The sequence below is a fragment of the Hydractinia symbiolongicarpus genome, chromosome 5 (genome assembly GCF_029227915.1).
Source record: "Hydractinia symbiolongicarpus strain clone_291-10 chromosome 5, HSymV2.1, whole genome shotgun sequence".
NCBI lineage: Eukaryota > Metazoa > Cnidaria > Hydrozoa > Anthoathecata > Hydractiniidae > Hydractinia > Hydractinia symbiolongicarpus.
The window spans coordinates 22,932,801-22,950,740 of record NC_079879.1 but is presented as its reverse complement, the minus strand read 5'-3'; the positions used below and the strand labels follow the sequence as shown (position 1 = coordinate 22,950,740).

At 32.4% G+C, this 17,940-nt stretch overlaps 3 protein-coding genes across 5 annotated transcripts; all 3 read left to right on the top strand.

The window, feature by feature from the left end:
- Positions 1-318: 318 nt before the first annotated feature.
- LOC130645450 (tumor necrosis factor receptor superfamily member 6B-like) lies at positions 319-5,584 on the top strand. Its single transcript, XM_057451445.1, has 5 exons — positions 319-467; positions 3,382-3,430; positions 3,672-4,008; positions 5,034-5,065; positions 5,141-5,584. The coding sequence occupies exons 2-5, from the start codon at positions 3,383-3,385 to the stop codon at positions 5,177-5,179; spliced, it is 456 nt and encodes a 151-aa protein (XP_057307428.1). The 5' UTR covers positions 319-467; position 3,382; the 3' UTR covers positions 5,180-5,584.
- Positions 5,585-5,888: 304 nt separating this feature from the next.
- LOC130645447 (uncharacterized) lies at positions 5,889-10,671 on the top strand. 2 transcript variants are annotated; one of them, XM_057451439.1, is made up of 8 exons: positions 5,890-6,045; positions 6,241-6,618; positions 7,044-7,455; positions 7,822-7,881; positions 7,995-8,075; positions 8,218-8,280; positions 8,507-8,596; positions 8,703-10,671. In XM_057451439.1, exons 1-8 carry the CDS (start codon positions 5,983-5,985, stop codon positions 9,296-9,298), a joined length of 1,743 nt encoding a protein of 580 aa, XP_057307422.1. In that variant the 5' UTR covers positions 5,890-5,982; the 3' UTR covers positions 9,299-10,671. The 2 variants fall into 2 exon arrangements, with proteins under 2 accessions (XP_057307423.1, XP_057307422.1); XM_057451440.1 differs by lacking the exons at positions 7,822-7,881; positions 7,995-8,075 and having other exon boundaries at positions 5,889-6,045.
- Positions 10,671-16,232, top strand: LOC130645448 (uncharacterized). Of its 2 annotated transcripts, XM_057451441.1 has the most exons (8): positions 10,671-10,725; positions 10,845-10,952; positions 11,577-11,668; positions 12,302-12,679; positions 12,977-13,451; positions 13,528-13,581; positions 14,148-14,222; positions 14,328-16,232. In XM_057451441.1, the coding sequence occupies exons 3-8, from the start codon at positions 11,612-11,614 to the stop codon at positions 14,954-14,956; spliced, it is 1,668 nt and encodes a 555-aa protein (XP_057307424.1). In that variant the 5' UTR covers positions 10,671-10,725; positions 10,845-10,952; positions 11,577-11,611; the 3' UTR covers positions 14,957-16,232. The 2 variants fall into 2 exon arrangements, with proteins under 2 accessions (XP_057307424.1, XP_057307426.1); XM_057451443.1 differs by lacking the exons at positions 10,671-10,725; positions 10,845-10,952 and adding an exon at positions 11,194-11,249.
- The last annotated feature ends 1,708 nt before the right edge of the window (positions 16,233-17,940 follow it).

Sequence of the window (17,940 nt, the reverse complement as noted above, 5' to 3'; positions counted from 1 at the left end):
ATCGATTCGACCACATTCGTTTGAGTGGAAACATGTCTTTAAAAGGATTTCTTACAACCCCAATAAATTTGCCGACGTCGTCGAAAACCCTTTATTTCATGACATCGTAGTCTAAATTTAAGTCAACAATACGTACACACGGAGATCCTCTTTTAATTATTATCATACGTCACACACATAATTAAAATAAAAGTTTTAAAATGCTCCACAGGTATTCCTTTTGCCCAACCAAAGCGTAGGGTAGCAAGTGTTTCAAAAAATAATAGCAGAGATGGAGAGTTCTTGTTGAATCAGCAAGTTTATAATAACATCAAGAGAGAAGGATCACAGATTTAGTCAGATCAAGAGGGGAAAAAAAGCATCAAGACGGGTATTTCCCAAGCTTTATAATGAATATTTCTGTCGTACGATTTTTAGTTACATGTGGATGTCAAATGGACAGCATCATAAAACACTTACTCAAAAAGGTAAATATGACATGACAAGTACATTTTACATAATAGTCTAGCCCAGTCACAATTTCTATCAACAAACAGGGTTTTTATAGTCTGTTACTATTTTACATGGCTAGCCTTACAAATATTGAGGGATATACCCTGTCTATTATTTCCAGGAGGGGCCATGGCTTAGATGGAGAGTCCTAGAGTATTTAATGCTCTTTTCGAGCTACACAGACCCAATTAGGGCCCGCGCTCTACTAGACAACTCCCGGCAACATCCAACGGCCCACACAATGTGCCATCTCCCCAATTTCCCTCACATGGCTTGGGTTAAGTCGGGGCTATGGTAACATTTACTCGCCCATGTTGAATCTCCATCAAGAGGCAGATAGACGCGCATATTTTTCATGGGTAGCCTCTCAAATATTTAGGAATTTATCCTGTCTATTTTTTCCATAAGGGGCCATGGACTTTAGATAAGAAGTTCACACAAGAAGGATAGCACCTTTTGCCGAAAAGGCCCGTATATAATAGCTAACTAGCTATATGAGGAGGAGCATGGCAATTTTTAAATAAAATTTGCACTTTTTAACCAATCATTCCCAAACTACTTTAACTAGCTTAGCTAGCTATATATTTATTGGGCCAATTGTATCATATGAAGCCTTTTTACGAACTTAAAACCCAGAAACTTTTGGCACAGTTTGTGTGTAATACCATCACATATCTGTCATAATGTTTTTTGTCAAACTTTGTGCTGACTTTCAGGATACAAGGCTTGATGTCCTGGCTGTTTAAAGGTTGGATTCCATCTGGTGTTCCAATCGCGTTTATTTTTTTGTGCTAATTTGTGACCTCAGAGTTAATCATATTGACTAATACAGCTTTTCACAGTTGAGTAAAAATAACAAACCCTTATTTTATCCAACCCAAGTTATCTGTACAACTAGTTGCACTGTACTAATCATCTTAAAATCAATTTAGAAGACATAACTTCAATATTAAAACTTTTTACCAAAAATACCCACTGCTGTGGACTGGCAAACCTGTTTGTTGTTGTTTTCTTCCATTTCTGCGCAGTAGCCCCCGCGCAGATTTTATTGTAGACGCGCGGCATTGTCTTTTGAAACTACTACTCCGTGTATTACTACATATCATAATAACTGTGAAAACGTTTCCATTACAAATAAAATTAACGCTGATTTAATTAATTATGTTGATGAAATATGTCTACAACATCAAGGAGAACATTTTATTATGAATATACATAAGGTGAATTAAAAGAAGAAGGCAAATTCAAAAAAGAAAACTGTCAACATTTTAGAACCATAAAATTTTTGGAAAACGAGAGATATATGGAGATTAGATAGATAGATGATATATTTCGCCTATAATAAAAAGTTAGATATGCGCTAATTGTTCACAATAAAATGGCAGGACCAAGGAGAAGACATTAAGCCTTATCACCAAGCCCTTTGTTGTTAAGTAATATATACGAATAAATGTTGTTGTACATTCATATTGCTATTTAAAATGACATATAAAGATTATGTTTATGTAAATAAGTCGTCCTAATGTATTACTATTTCTCACACACTCTCGGATAAAAACACCAATCTTTTGTTTCGTACTAAAAATATTTGCTTATGTTGATATTACTATTACAAGTTGATAACTTAGTATAACAATAACTTACTAAACTATCTTCTGGAAGAATTAATATATAACCTTTTAAATAATACCTTTTTTGCTGCTGTTGTAAAATGTTTTTCTAGAAGTAACAACAGGTGTGCTAATTAATCATTGACGTTTCTGTTTGAACTAAAAAATTACCTCTACTCAGCGCACATGAGCGAACTAGCGCTAGATGGAAATTAGGCTTATAATAAACCATGAATAAACACTCTTGGTCACTAGGTAAGGAATGTTTAGGGCTTAATACAGTTCTTGTATGGTTCTAAGATAAAACATTGTTGCTCTACTACAACCAAAATGTTTCGGCACCTTTCTGAGTGTCCTGGAGTAATTACTGGAATGCTAATTTTGAGCTATGCAGACCCAATTAGCATCCCTGCTCTACCAGACAACCCACTATTATGCTGTGATTCACAGGAGAAGTCAGAAAGACGGTTTTACTGTATTACCCCTTGTGAAACAACTTTATCCATATCAAATAGGATATATGCCAAATGACTTCCTACGCAAAAAAAAATTGTTTCCTGCTTTATTCGATCCAAAAGAAGACAAAATATATTTCCAAAAATTGTATAGTTAATTCTTAAAATTATTCAAAAGAATGGAACATTTAAAAGTAACAGCAATTCAAAAACTTCCACTTCAAACCTGATACAACCATTTTTGTTACAAAACAAAGTATCGCTAGCTATATTGAATCCGCTTTAGGTGATCCATTATTATTATTGATATGTTATTTGCACTGTCAAAGTTGCATTTATTGTTTTGTTTTAAAAACATATACACAATGTACTATTCCTTTAAGGGCTGTTAACAGGAGATTTCCATCTTTTTTATTAGCATATGGCTAATAAAATAGACAAAACATTTTTTCAACAAATTAGAACAAAACAAACATGTGATATAGCTATATGTTTCTAGATAAACTAGGTCTCTGATTTTTACGTGATATTGTTCCCTGCACACATTTAAATGGGTTAAACCATGAACTTTCCGCTGTCAAACCTTCTCAGTAGAAACCTTAATTAAAATTACAAGCAAATGCACTTTACAAAAAATGTTACTGTGACTCCATAGCAGGTCAAAAATAATCAATGACAGAAATTGTCAAAATTAGCTATCACAAAAATGTTTATGCGGCAAAACTAAATGTGGAAAACATATGTAAATACTTAAAATCGTTTTTTTTAAAATTATTTTTTTTATTTTTTTACCTTCTTTAAAATTTACTGTTCTGTTTTTTTAGGATGAATTTATTAGTTTCACTTTGTATTATCTTTCTGGTATCAAAACAGGTGAGATAATTTGTGTTTATGAATAAATTATTTGCTTTAATTATTTGTCAACCCCTTGACAAATAATTAAAAATATTTCTAACGTCAAAGTAGATAAGGCTGTCTATTTTTTAAAGTTGTTTTGTCATCAAGTACCACTGTCAGGATTTTATTAGTGATGGCATGTTCTGTTTAATAAAATTCCTCTTTGATTAAAAAAAATATTGATGCATTTTTATACTAAAAAAACACTCTGTCTTAGGTATACATGGCATGGTGCCCACTTGGTACAGCATTTGTCAAGTTTCGTGATCATTTTGAATGTCAACGATGTACAAAATGTCTACCAGGATATGAACTCTCTCTTGAATGTAACAATATACACCCACACAAAGGCCCTATTCACATGAATTGCAAGCCATGCGCAAATGGTACCTACACACCAAACTCTTACAGTTCGTGTAGAATGTGCTCTCCTCCATGTGGTAAAAATGAGTATGAAGCAGAACCCTGTCATGCTTCACAAAACCGACATTGTGAGTGTAAAGTCGGCTACACACGACATATTGCAACATCTGTTTGCATGGAAAAGTCATATGGTAGGAAATCATTTTTGTAATAAACTTGGTAATGCAAAGTTAGAAGGAAGAAGTGCCCAGGGAAATACCCTTAGAAATAAGATTATTAAATTTAAGTGTTTGCTGCAAAAACAGGTTTAAAATAATGTTTGGAAGCCAAAAGTTATTATTGTTTTCCAAATATTTTTCCATTTTGTGACAAACTTGCTATATATTTAATTTACATTTAAAGTCAGAAAGAGGAACTTTTTTGAATTCCGCTCAGTGCTTTTATAAGAAATTCCTATTACATGAGTCATTTTAAAAAAATGTATAATTTTGTTATTATACTTTATTTGTCTACCATGGATTGTGCAATTATACGCACAAATTTCATTATATATTATCTTAACCCTGCTAATTCTTCTTTAAAAATCTTTTTTGTATATCAACAATGAAATAAAGATAACAGCTCTATATGTAGTGGGTTGTAGACCAAAAAATTCTCTTGTGTGTTTGTAGTGAAATTCCCTAAGCTAAGCAATGTGTATTGTGATGTAACATAACAGGGAGTTGAAAATTTAAAATGTCAGAATGCTGTACAAAGAGTCATGTGAATAAAGATTTTTTTTTACACTGTACGTGTTGGCGCACTTACAAATGTGCACATTTAAACATGACTCATGCAATGTTTACCATTTTGCTTCTTCAAAAGAAAGGAAAGTGTAACAATCGGTGAACAGTTCAATTGTCTCTGCTAAAGCAAAAAGTGTATTTTGTGTTAATATATTTGTTAATTCATATCTTTTTAAACTATTTCTTCCCCTTTTTATTGTTTTTACCATAATGTATTTTTTTTAATATATATAATGGCATTGCATATTAGTATTTTTAATGAATTTACTGATGCCATCTTGAGTTCTCATATTCCAGAAGCTTCTAGAAAAAATAAACATTGATTCATTTAGTTTTTTCTTTGCCATTATTAAAGATAGCCATGGCAACAAAACCTATTGTCTATTTTTAAATTGTCTACTTTTAAAATGCTTATGTTTGCTTTTTTTTAGTGCAACAGTTTGAAAAAAGTCCTTATGCTATGGTTTGTATAGTTTTTTTGTAAACTTATTTTTTTTTTGTTAAAGTAAGAGATTGAGACCTTTCTGTTTTTATTTAGATGCTGAAAGATTTTATTTCTGCAAGGAAAAATTACTAGATTATTTTTATATAAATTATTTATCTAATGTATCTGTTTTTATATTTGTGTTTATAACATCCTACCCTCTCAACAGAAAGAAAAAGTTTAGCTTTATTAATTTGAGTGGCTTTTATAACAGAAATGGATCTTATCTTTTCTAAATATTCCATGATGGTTTTATAAAATAGCATGTGTGTTTTTAAAAAAGAATTGTGACATGATCATGAAGATTTGTAGCTTGTTTTCAAAATTTTACTTTAAAAAATTATTAAAATTTTTTTTTTTTTAATTTCTGCAACTAATCTAGGTTTGATGTTAATTATGAAAGTATATAGATGTAGATGCTGAGAATTTTGATTGACCAATATCTGTGGAATAAAAACTATATATTTCGTGCTTTAGTAATAATATTGTCTAAATTTTCTTGTTTATTTTTTTTAATGTTATTAATTTTAGGCATGTTTTAAAAACACATAGTAAGTCAGCATAAAGAGTAATGAATTCTGGTCACACCACAGACAAAGTGATATGAGGATTAAAATATTTTTGAGTTCTCTTGGTGTGTTATCAGTAATGTTTTATGAAAGTTTTGTTCTTGTCCATGTGATACTACTTTTGACCAATGATAGTTGTAGCCATTAAAACGTGGCCTAGAATAATCTTGCTTTTTTATAACATGACAGCGGTTTTATTTTTCAATACTAATGACTGAACATATAAGTGGTAACATTTTTAAAATGATGCTATTTTTGTATAACTTATTTTTTACTTTATAGTGAAAAAGAATAAAAAATACATAAACAATATTAAAAGATGGGACTATGTGCAAACGATTGATCGTCATTCTTTACATATCATTAATAACATGTCCTTCCATATTGACTGTAAGATTTGATCCTTTTTTTGTTGCATTCTTTGTTTTGTTGGTTTGTCAAATTTTTTTCTTTTCTTTTTTGTATGTTTTTTTTAATTTTTTTTATTTACCATTTTTGTGTGTGTAGTATGTAAAAAGTACCAGTGTAGAACAAAATTTAAATAATGAAAAAGTTGAATTACTCCAATGTAATCTTTTTTTATAGAGTAAATGGTGCCCTCTGGGTAAAGTTTATATTAATGGTGTATGTAGAAAATGCCCGGATTGTCCAAAAGGATTTGGTTTAAAAAAAGATTGTTTGGCTCATATCATTTCGGAGTTTGATCCAGAATGTCAACCTTGTCCTAACAACACATTTTCATCATCGAAATCGCACAGTGCATGCAAAAACTGCAGGCTACCATGTGGTTTAAATGAAATAGAAAAAACTGTATGTACTCGAGAGAGCGATAGGGAATGCATTTGCAAAAAGGAATTCAAGATGGATCCTGCTACTGGACTTTGTATTCGCAAATGCTGTCAGTGTAAAACAGGGAGAATAACAGAGCGAGCAGAAGAGTGTAAACATATGCCTGGTGGAAAAGTAAGTATAAATTTCCTGTTAATATAAAGCTCGAAAGAAAGAAAAATTAAGCAATCCTGATTCCTTTTTCTATCACCTACAATATATTTTTGTGTCAAGCATGTTTCTGTAAGAGTAAAAATCAATATATGTATCACATTAAAATCTGAGAAAAAGGGGTAATTTCATTCACGTGAAAAATAAATGAAACAGAAAAAGATCTTAAATGTCAGTTTGTGAACGTTTTTATCAAAAATATTTAATAACATCTGATTTCCCATAGGAAACAACAACACTTGTAAATTACACAAAATGTAATTTTTTTTTGACCCTCAAAATTACACTTTCTAATTAGATACAAATTATCAACCCCTCTTTGTGTTTTATAATGGTTGTGCTGATACTCCTTGTTTTCATAATGCTGTTTTTATTGCATTTATCTTTAGAAATGTTTTTGTAACCAGTTGATTCATTCAAGCAAATCAGTGAGAATTGCAACAACTACTAACAGAAGCAAATACACCTTATTGAGGTCACTCTCTGCAACACCAGCTTATGTGTCTAAAAGTATCCTGTTGCCCTCTCTATCATCAAGTACAACTTCAGTCGTTACACCAAAAAAATGGAAAACAGTTTTGTCTAGTGTGTCACCAACATTACTAATATCTCCGACTAAATCGACACACACAAGTTACTCATCAAGTTTGATTCGCCCAATGGATCATAGAAAGCTAGAAAAAGACAAAGCTGCTCATGTTGGCACCATTGTGATGTTCACTTTTTCGTTTTTAATTGCTGTTGTAATATTCATTAGTTTTGCATATGTGACAGTACGAAGACGGAGTTACACCTTCCACTGTATGTAAATTAGATGTTTGTGTATGTAATAATATGTGTTCTTTTAATTTCCATACCTTTTAAAGTAGTTAAAGCATATTGATTTGAATTATAACCTATAACCTAGTCTTTTCTTTCAGTCATTATCAGAAAAAAGAGTAAATACACCTTCCCAAATAAATTAAAAATCGTATTTAATATTGTGTTAAAATTTTGAGAATTTATCAAGTTTTTGTAGCTGACAATTCCCAATATTTTTTGTAAATCGTAAATTGGTAGGTATTGGTAAGAGTGTGCACTGTCATGTAACTAAAAAAGTTAGTTTTGATTGAGGATTTTATTAAATTATTTTGTTTATTTTACTACTATCCATCCTTTAAAATTTAGTTATCAATAACAGCAGTAGTAAAGTCGAGGGATGCACACATAAGGTTGAAATTGATGAAGGTAATTTGAAAGTTTTGTTTTAATGGTCATAGTTGTCACATATAGTTCATTATTAGAGGGCCTAAGATTATCAACTTTTAATTTTATAACAAGTACACAAACTTTGGTTTTAGTTGCGGATCATCTGTTACAAGCAGGACCTTCATCACCTAAAATGCACCAGAAACCTACAGGACATGTGGGATCAGCTCATGGTAACTAGTTTTGTTTAGCATAATTAATAGTTCTTTCGAGTAATGTGTTTAAAACTAGCCAGACAGCCAATCAATATAGTAGATAAAAAATAGTAATATGTTTTTTTTGTTTATTTTACTATTATCCATCATTGAAATTTAGTTATCAATAACGGCAAAAGTAAAGTTGAGGGATGGACAAATGAGGTTGAAATTGATGAAGAAGGTAATTTGGAAGTTATTGTTTTGATAGTCACAAGCTGTCTCACCTATATTACTCATTATTTAAGGCGCTAAGATTCTTATACTTCGATTTCATAACAAGCACACAAACTCTAGCCCAAAATAAACTCGCTTGGTCATGACGTGATAATGTCTATTATGTTATGCAATAACAATGACTGAACAGATAAGTGGTTGTATTTCTAAAGTTACACAAACTTTGTTTTTAGTAAGTGCTACCGATCGGCTATTACAAACGGGACCTTCGTTAGCAACTAACGTGCACTATAGAGACAAAGGTCATGTGGTACCAGCTCAGAGTAAGTAGTTTTGTGTAACATAGCTGATCAATCTATTGGATTTTCACTAGCCATACAGGCCCAATCAATAAAGTTGACTATATGTCTTGCATGTTTCCTTATTTAGCACTGACCATTGAAGAATTCTATGAAAACTTTGGCAATTTGTCTGGGTTAAGCAAATTACTAGAATTAAATAAAGGCTACAAAAAACTTGGTTATAAGTTAGCTGAAATATATTACGCTGGTGACATTGAAAAACAAAGAGAGCTAACCAAAGCTATAGACCAGTTGGAACCTGATTCAGCCAAAAACTTGTTGGAAGCGTGGGCTGCTCAAACACCAGAAAAAAACATAGGAAAAATAAAAGAAAAAGCAACATCACTTGGTAGAAAGGACATCATTTTGTTTATTCGGCATAAAAATCTACCAGAGAGTCTACCTTTAAAAGAAATGCAACTGGAAGATAAGGACGAATTAATAGCATTATTAAATAAATACGTTCTATGGGACTGGCGCTCATTTGCAGAAGATGATTTTAAAACAAGTGATATTGAAAGATTGAAGGTGACTAATAGTCCATCACACTTGTACACAGTGGAGTTTTTTAAACTGATAAAGCAGCGTATTCCAGGTCTACGGTTAGAAGTTGTATGTACGGCTGCCAAGGAGATCGGACGACCAGATGTCGAAAAGTTCTTAACCGCGAAAATGAACCCTTAAAAATACTTAATGTTTCTACAGGGATTTAACATGAAATAAGATCGCTTTACATTAAAAAAAGATGAATAGCATGTGTTTACAGATTTGATCATGGAATTTAAGCAATTAGACACGAGACAGTACATTTAAATCGCAAAAGCATATGTTAGTCAATTTTCTTTTTGAATGTTCAACATCTGTTATATTACAGTCAAATACACTTTGCAGTCACAAAGTCTAGAAAGACACACACAGTACTTCAGTAGCTACTACATGATTTATAATTTTGAAAACCTTAGCATGAATATAGACGATAACATAATAAATGTAATGAAACATTTAATACTAATGAAAAGTGTATTTTGATGTAATTATAAATTTTATATATTTTTTTATTCTTCTTAACATTTTTTTCTACCTTGCTTTGTCAGTCACGTTTTTTACACACTTTTATTTTCTCCATTGTTGCATAAGGATCGTTTTTAAAAAATATTAGGGATCATGCAGGTTCCTGATTTATAAAATACAATTTTTTGTTATGCATTACGTTTTTTTATATGAATTTTTTAATACAATACTTGATTGGTGGGGTTGTTATGGTACGATGCTTTTCAACCAATCAGAGTTAAATGCTCTAAAAATATTTTTCTTATTTTGATTAGTGTGGTATTCTTAAGGAGAAATAATATTAATTTGAGTTTGATTTGTGGATAATAGTCTCGTTACAAATACTAATCCAATTTCCTTTTTTTAATAAACTGTCTAGAGATTTTCAATTTACAGGCTCTGGTGGATTAAAAACTTTATAACTAAGAACTTAGCTCAGGGAACCACTAGTCAAAATAATTGCTTTGTTTATGTTATAAAATTTAATAACCATTCCTGTAAGGATGTTCAGTTTAAAACGTATTCGTTTGTCAGCAGTTTAAACGGATTTGTTTATTTAATCCTGCATGAATAAAAACAAAATAAGAACAATTGAGGTTCACTAAAAATTAACTGGTTTTTATAAAAAAAAGAGAGTGTAATTATATAAAAAAGATTTTTAAGTATAGGTATTTACTTTGAGAAATTTTTAATTCTTAGTGACGTACACAAAAAAGACATGCCTGGGCATGCTGTCTATGTCAACCTTTTTAGATTGTGACTAATGGTGTAGTTCATTTTTATAAGTAAACAAATGGTAATGACATTTCGGTTTTGTCCTAAATGACTTGTCAATACAAATTTTTTGTAAGAAATTTTAATTCACTAGTGCATTTATTTTTCCGACAAACTTTTAATTTGTTGGATTTTTTGACGTCATTGTACAGTATAGGATTATGGGATTGAACTTCCAAGTTCAGACCCAGAATAAACCCTGGGTGTATGAGAATAAATTTTTAATTATTGTATTGATGTCATTTGAATGTACTTTCCATTTTGTGATGTGTGTTTTAAATCAAAAGGTGTTATAATGTTTTAGTAATCTCAATTGTTTAATTGATTTAAAGAAACGTCCAGATACCAAAGCGGTTTAAAGAGTTTGCCGAACTTAAAATGTTATACCTTTTCCTTATGTTTTTAGATATATATAAAAACAAATTCTGAATGAAATTGTGGAAGATTTCTGTTGCGTTTCATTGTATTTTAGTAGAAGGTGCAACAGGTTATTTCCCTTGAGAACTTTGATAAGGTATGTTAATAGTGTTGTTATATAACTTACACCCAAAAGTCTATTTTTATTTATTAATTTGTTTGTTTGTTTGTTTGTTTGGCTTTGTTGTTTTTCTTGATGTGAAAAATTAAAAACAACATGGTTAATGTCAAATATGAAAGTATTCGATGTGTGATAAAAAAACACATGACAAATATATGTAAACAATATGTTTTGAAATATGATTCGCACAATTATTCAGCAAAAAAAAAGAATTTTAAATTCTGTTATAGGAACAAGTTAGCAAGTCAAGAATTGGAAATAAATATTTCTGTGGTACAATTTTAGTTTCATAAGAAATCTTAGAAGTTCTAAAACGTTTTTATCTTTAACCACAAAAGAATTATTTTTCCTTTATAAAAAAATGGATACTCCTGTGAAAAGTGTATTTGTAGTTAGGTTAAAAAATGTTGTTTTTTTCTTTTACTTTGAAACAACTTTCACAGAAAATTAAAAAATGAGCTAAAGTTTCTTTTAAGCTTTCAAAGCAGTTTTACACAAGACAAAAAATGTGTAGTGTGTGACTATTGTTTTTTTCTTTTTTGTTTTGGTTTTATACTGTTTATACTACTTGCAACTAATTCTTTTTATTTTATTTTTTAGTTACACAGGGAAGTAACAACGTAAAAAATGGGACGATGTACAAGCGTGTAAGCTACACGTTTTACTTAATATTAGCATGCTCGTTTATCACGGTGAGTTTTTTAATTTTTTCTCTCTCCCTTTCTCCCTTCTTCCATCCCTTCCTTCCTCCCTTTGTCTATTTGTTTGTTTATCCGTTTGTTTGTCAGATTATCCTGGCTATACTCCTTCAAACCTTTTTTTAGATAAATTTCAATGTGCTTAAGAATCCTTATAAACTTTGTTTAGCTATCTTTCGTAATTCTTACTCCTTTAACATCATTCAATTTTTGTAAACGAATTTTATAAATTACACCTTACCTCTGTCATGTAATGATATGAATGAGACTGCAAAAACTATTATTTCTTGGTCTCATTTTTATATTTCAATGTTTACTCTCATAAGCAATATTGTTTTGTATTTAAAAAACTTGCATCTCATTTTACAACAAAATATTTTTTTTTGGTTTGGCGATTAATTCCACCTCAAATTTTAACAATGTTTTTGTGGTCCCAACAAAAACTTAGGTTGGCTTCTTTGCTGTTTTGTTTATTTGGGTGGTTGTTTTTGTGGGTGGTTGTTTGTTTGTTTGGATGGTTGTTTGTTTGTTTGTGTGCTTGTTTATGTGGTTATTTGTTTGTTTGGGTGGTTGTAAGCCTTACACTTAACCAAAAGATACTAGTAAACTCTACTTTTTCTTTCACAGAGTAACTGGTGCCCTCTTGGAAAAGTCGAAATTCATGGGATATGTCAGCAATGTCCATTATGTCCCAAAGGATTTGGATTTAAAACAGATTGTCTGACAACAACCAGTTCTGAGTTTGAACCAGAATGCAGACCATGCCCCCCAAACACGTTTTCCTCTTCGATTTCATATAGTGCATGTAAAACCTGCAGAGAATCATGCGGCATAAATGAGATCGAGAAAACAGCGTGTACTAGAGAAAGTGATAGAGAGTGCATTTGTAAGGCTGCTTTTAAAAAGGATCCTGCAACTGGGCTATGCCTTCGGAAATGCTGTAAATGCGAAACCCGAAGAAAAATAGAACAAGCAGAAGAGTGCAACCACATGCCTGAAGGACAAGTGAGTTCTGTTTAACTTAAAAATGCGTGGAACTTTTTTTCGTGCATCCTGTGCGTAAGGGACTGGTGCCCACCTCCCGAAAAGAAAACAATCTGAATGATAAGTGTAAAACATACAATAAAAATTATAAATGAAAAGTTTTAGTAATGATAGCGTCTAAATTATTTTTTTCGCTGATGGTTTATACAATTTATGTGAGCCTTTTTAGACTAGATACACACAGGGAAGTATTTTTGAAGATTCTTAGTGTATTTTGTAATTAAATGTTACAACTGCTATTTCTGCATTCTCTTTTAGAACTGTTTTTGCAACGACTTCATTCGTCCAAGCAAATCGATAAAAATTGTATCTGTGATTAAGAGTTATACAAGCAACCTTGCAGTTAGTCGTTACGCAAACACACCTGTGATTAACCGTCATAGAAGCAAATACACCTCGTTTCGTTCAAAGTCGCCTATGGCACGTTCTGTTCCTGAAAGTATTGCGACACCATCTTTTCCGTCGAGTGAAACATTGATGGTCACACCAACAGAATGGAAATCAGTCCTGCGTAGCACTTCTCCAGCTTCTGTAAAGATGATATCTCCGACCAGGTCATCTCTTACCGATTCTACATCAAGCCTTGTTCGTACTGACGAACATCACAAAGTAATTCCAGCACCCACTGGGCGTAACCATTTTTATGTTGTTGCTGCAATGCTATTCGTTTATGCTATTATTTTCATTCCCATTTTTATGCTATTATTTTCAATTATTAAGAAGATCGTATCAGGTATGTTGTTTTTTTTCGCTACTTGAGAAATCAAATTCTTTTAGCATGTTTGTATTGTTATCCCATTTTTATTTAGTTTCAAACATCAGAGGTGAAAGTAGGGCGCAGGGAGAACAACCTACTGTGGAAGGTATTTTTATCATTTTGATGTTTCAGACGAATGCTCGGACAAAAAGTAATCAAAACATCCTTGGTTGCATACCTGACAGTTGGAAATTGGACCTCAAAAAATTGTGTACCATGCGGAATAGAAAATTGCGAATGAATACTATTTGTATTAAAACTACGGAAAAAAGACTTTCTGAATTTGTAATCTAAAAAAGCTATTGTTTTGAACGTGTCCTATGTTTTAAAGTGAATGTTATACTGAATTGCCAACAAGTCGGGAAAAACTTAAAATGATTGCGAATGCCTGTTCTTGTTTAAAAAATGTGAAATTTAGGTTTGCGAATACAGGGCAAATTCGCAAACAATAATTCCCCATTCCTTTCTTTCTGCATTGATTTTTCCCCTGAAGTTGTATATCGGCACGCACATTTTATAACGAAGGTCCATGTTGCTTTATGCTAATTTCTTTAAAAACACTTTCCACAATGCTTTGAAATAATGTGAACCTATTTCTGGTTTATAATTTTGTATTTTACTAAACAGAATTACCTGTATTGCAATGATTGATTTTAAACAAACTTCATTTAGCAAGCGCTACCGAGCCGCTATTGGGAGAAGGGCCGTTGTCGTCCCCTGGAATAAACCATGTGGAGCCAGCTTATGGTAAATAGTTCTAATTACAGTGAATGGACCACTTACATAATCTGTTTTGCAGGTTTGCGAAAAATCGAATAATTTAAATGATAGCCCAGAGTTTGTTTCTTTTAGAACCGACTGTTGGTGAATTCTACATAAAGTACGAGAATCTGACGGATTTAGGCAAAAAGCTTGACTTAGACGAGGGTGCCAGAACAATTGGTCGTAAGATAGCCGAAATGGCTTACCAGAACGAAAATACGTCAATTGAAGATTTCACTGAGGCTCTTGACCTGCAATTAACACCTGATTCAGCGACAAACCTCATCAGTATGTGGAGTGTTAGGAAACCTAAAAAAAGCATCGGTGAATTAAAAACAAAATCGTCCACGCTTCATAGAAATGATATCGAATTCTATCTTCAGGGTCTGCCAGAGAGCCAATTTCTGGTCAACATGGAGAGTAAAGATTTAGACAAATTAAAGGTTTTATTAAATAAACCATTGTTCAGAAATGATTGGCGTTCGTACGCTCAGGATGATTTTACTATGGAGGAGATTGAAGGGATGAAAGCTCGTCATGATCCTACGCACTCCCCCACAGTTGAATTGTTCAAATTACTAAAGCAACGCCTTATATCTCTCCCGTTAAATGTCGTATCAACAGCTGCCAAAGATATTGGTCGGGTAGACGTTGCACATTTTTTGAACTTAAAAATAGAACTCATGAAAGAGAATCAACGCGAAAGCACCGATAGATAAAGTTTTAATACGGATCCTTTCTTTGGTTAGCGTTTCAGCCAATCATAACCTGTCATTTTTAGTTGGTTGTCAATGGAAAGCGCTAGGACCGTTTACCTTTCTCATAATTTAAGACCTTTAACAAGGAAATAAATTGGTGAATGCAGCTTTTTTTCTCAACAAAGCAGTAAAATGCGCTAGAATGTGATTTAAAAAGATATGCATGCGCTAACAGGAGGTAGAAATGACGCTTGTAAAAATCGAGAAACTTACATTTTTCATAACTGTATTAAAAATTTTTTTATTTTTTATATTCTATTTTATACAAATACGCCGACTATTTTTAAAAAAATATAGAACCGTGCAGGTTCGTGATAATAGGGTAACCACTTCTTATATAGTTACATTTCAGATTTAAGGACTTTTAATGGGGATATTTCAATGACAAATCATATAGTTTTGCGAAAGAAAAATTGAGGAGATTTGAGGAGGCGTGGCAGCCCTTGATAAATAACCATTTTTAATGTTTTGTTTTATAGCAGATAAAAATAGATTTTGAATAGAATTTTTTTAAAGTTCATACTGTTACTCAGGGGGAAAAGTGGGACCATACGGTATATCTCGGCATATGGTTAAGGCAAGATTAAAAGTATGTATTTACATTTATGCCTATACGAAATATCACTTGGTATGGCGACATGTTTACTTCGTCGGGGTGGAAAATGTAGATGTATTTATCATCTAAAACTGACATCGTTTCTTAGCCAAAACAATGTCTTGTGAAGGTCTCTCATTTGCGTACTCCATCGACCATGTTGGCGTTTGCAGCATTCTGGTTTCCCACTTTTCCCGTTTGTTGTAAACAGGATACTTGACCCTCTTTTCCGCTCTTGCGCTATGATGTCTGTCCTGCTTTTATAACCCTGCTTTTTTAGCGCGCTATCGCAGAAAAGACGTACAGGAGTAACCTGTAGGAATGCAACTGCCACTTTCTGATTGGCACCTGCGCAACAATTTTGTTCATCCGTGGCCGTATCAACTAAACTAATCAAGGAAGCCGCACCCTTTAATTATAATATCTTGAGTCTGAGAAATAAAATTATTTAATTTATTTCATTGAACATGGCGAATAAATGTTTGGATGTTTCGACAGTCATCTCGAACATTTTATTTATTTAGTTCAACTTTCTTTTTCGATGAAACTTAAACAATTAGAAGCATTTGTAATTATTTTAAATGTATTCGATACCTTGTGTATTTTTCCAACATCTTATGGTAAAAGTTTTATCTACCAACATCTACCGAGTGTATGTTTGAAGTTATGTGTACATTTGCGCTTCATGTGTTTCCTGAAAATTCGCGCCTTGAGAACATTAGGCTACAGTTGTTACAGTATACAGTAGTTACAATAATCTATCAAAATTTCGAGATGTGGATGCTTTTTCCATGCTCACGATTAAGATATTTTTCTTTCTTGTTCAGAAAAGACAACCAGGCAACTGTAAACAACGTTCTATCTAAATGTCATCGCTTTGAAGGTGTTATAAATGGCGATAGATCAAGCGGGCAGCTGCATGTGTGTTGACTGATGTTATTCAATAAATGTTAGTTTGGTGGGATATTTATAAATTTTCAAACTCATTTAAAATTATTATGCGGTAACTACACTATTCGTGTCATCTCTCGCCATTTTATTTGACTAAAGCTAGAATTTTTCGTCTTTTAAGTCTCCGCTATAGCCACATACTTTAAGCTAATTATTATTTGTTTTTAATCCGCCATGTTTTAAAGTGGTTTCCCAAATAATTATGCGAATATTTAACCTTGACATTTAAGTGGCTAATATTTTTGATTTTAATACCACTTGTTTTAAATATCAACTGTCTAGGTAGGTTATTCTAAACTTTTTTTCCCTTCTCTTTTCATTAAAAATATCAAAAAGGAAAAAAAAAACGATGAGTTTAGTTTATTTGACTACGCTTGCCGTTGCTACTGGGTTAACCTGGCTCTCCACTAAGTTTGTTCTCCCGTGTTCTCCACCACAAATGATTTAAAAACGCAACTGACTTCGATTGTTCATACCCGTTTTTAGAAAGCCTTTGTGTCCGAAAACATAAAATACAAGGATGTCTGCGTCTGCCCATCATGTCAGCAACGTTTCAGATCTATTGACGTCAAAAAAAACCTATATATATGGTGTTTGCAGGTATTTCCCCTATTTATTCACACTATTGATATCACTCCAGGGTTACTGACGTGTAAAAACAATTATATCAAATTGCTTTAATGACAGCCAGAATCTTCTTTGTGATACGAACTTTTTAGTCAATTTGGACATGACGCTGTAAGTTGTTGGACGACCGTACGGAAATGTCGACGAAAATTTAGAATTTTTTATGATTCAATCTCTATTATTTAAACATGTTTTTCGGGGACTCCTTATATGAAACCAATCCTTATGCAACCAACATGGTATAAAAAAGTTGAGAAATAAATACAACTTTTACATAAACTGCCTCTCAAACAAACACCCCTCCCCCTAGAATAATTGTGAAGATTAAAATAACCAAAGGTTTCATTAGTAACACAACCTCGTCCCCAGACCTATTCTACGCCTACACGCTTTTTTATAAGATACAGCAGTACCAAAATTCTAACCAAAGTAGTTATTATTCCTGTTTCCATCTTGCCCTAAATAATAGAACAATATTTTTAACCTGAAATCCCAGCCTGATATTCTTATTAAAGAAACGGCGCCGTCATGTCAAAATAATACACGCGTAGAAGAGTTCTGGGACCAAGGTTGGTTAGTAACAATTATTTTTGTGAATTAAACAAGATGTTAGCGTCCAGCTTTGAAAGACAGCCCTCTTAAAGCCATTTTTCACCCCTGGTAACTTAATCCGGGTACGCCGGTAGAACATTGAATGGGCTTCTTTTTGTCGCCCTTTTTACTACTGAGATTCTAGTGAAGCACGGAAGGGTACCAGTCAATCGTAGCGGGA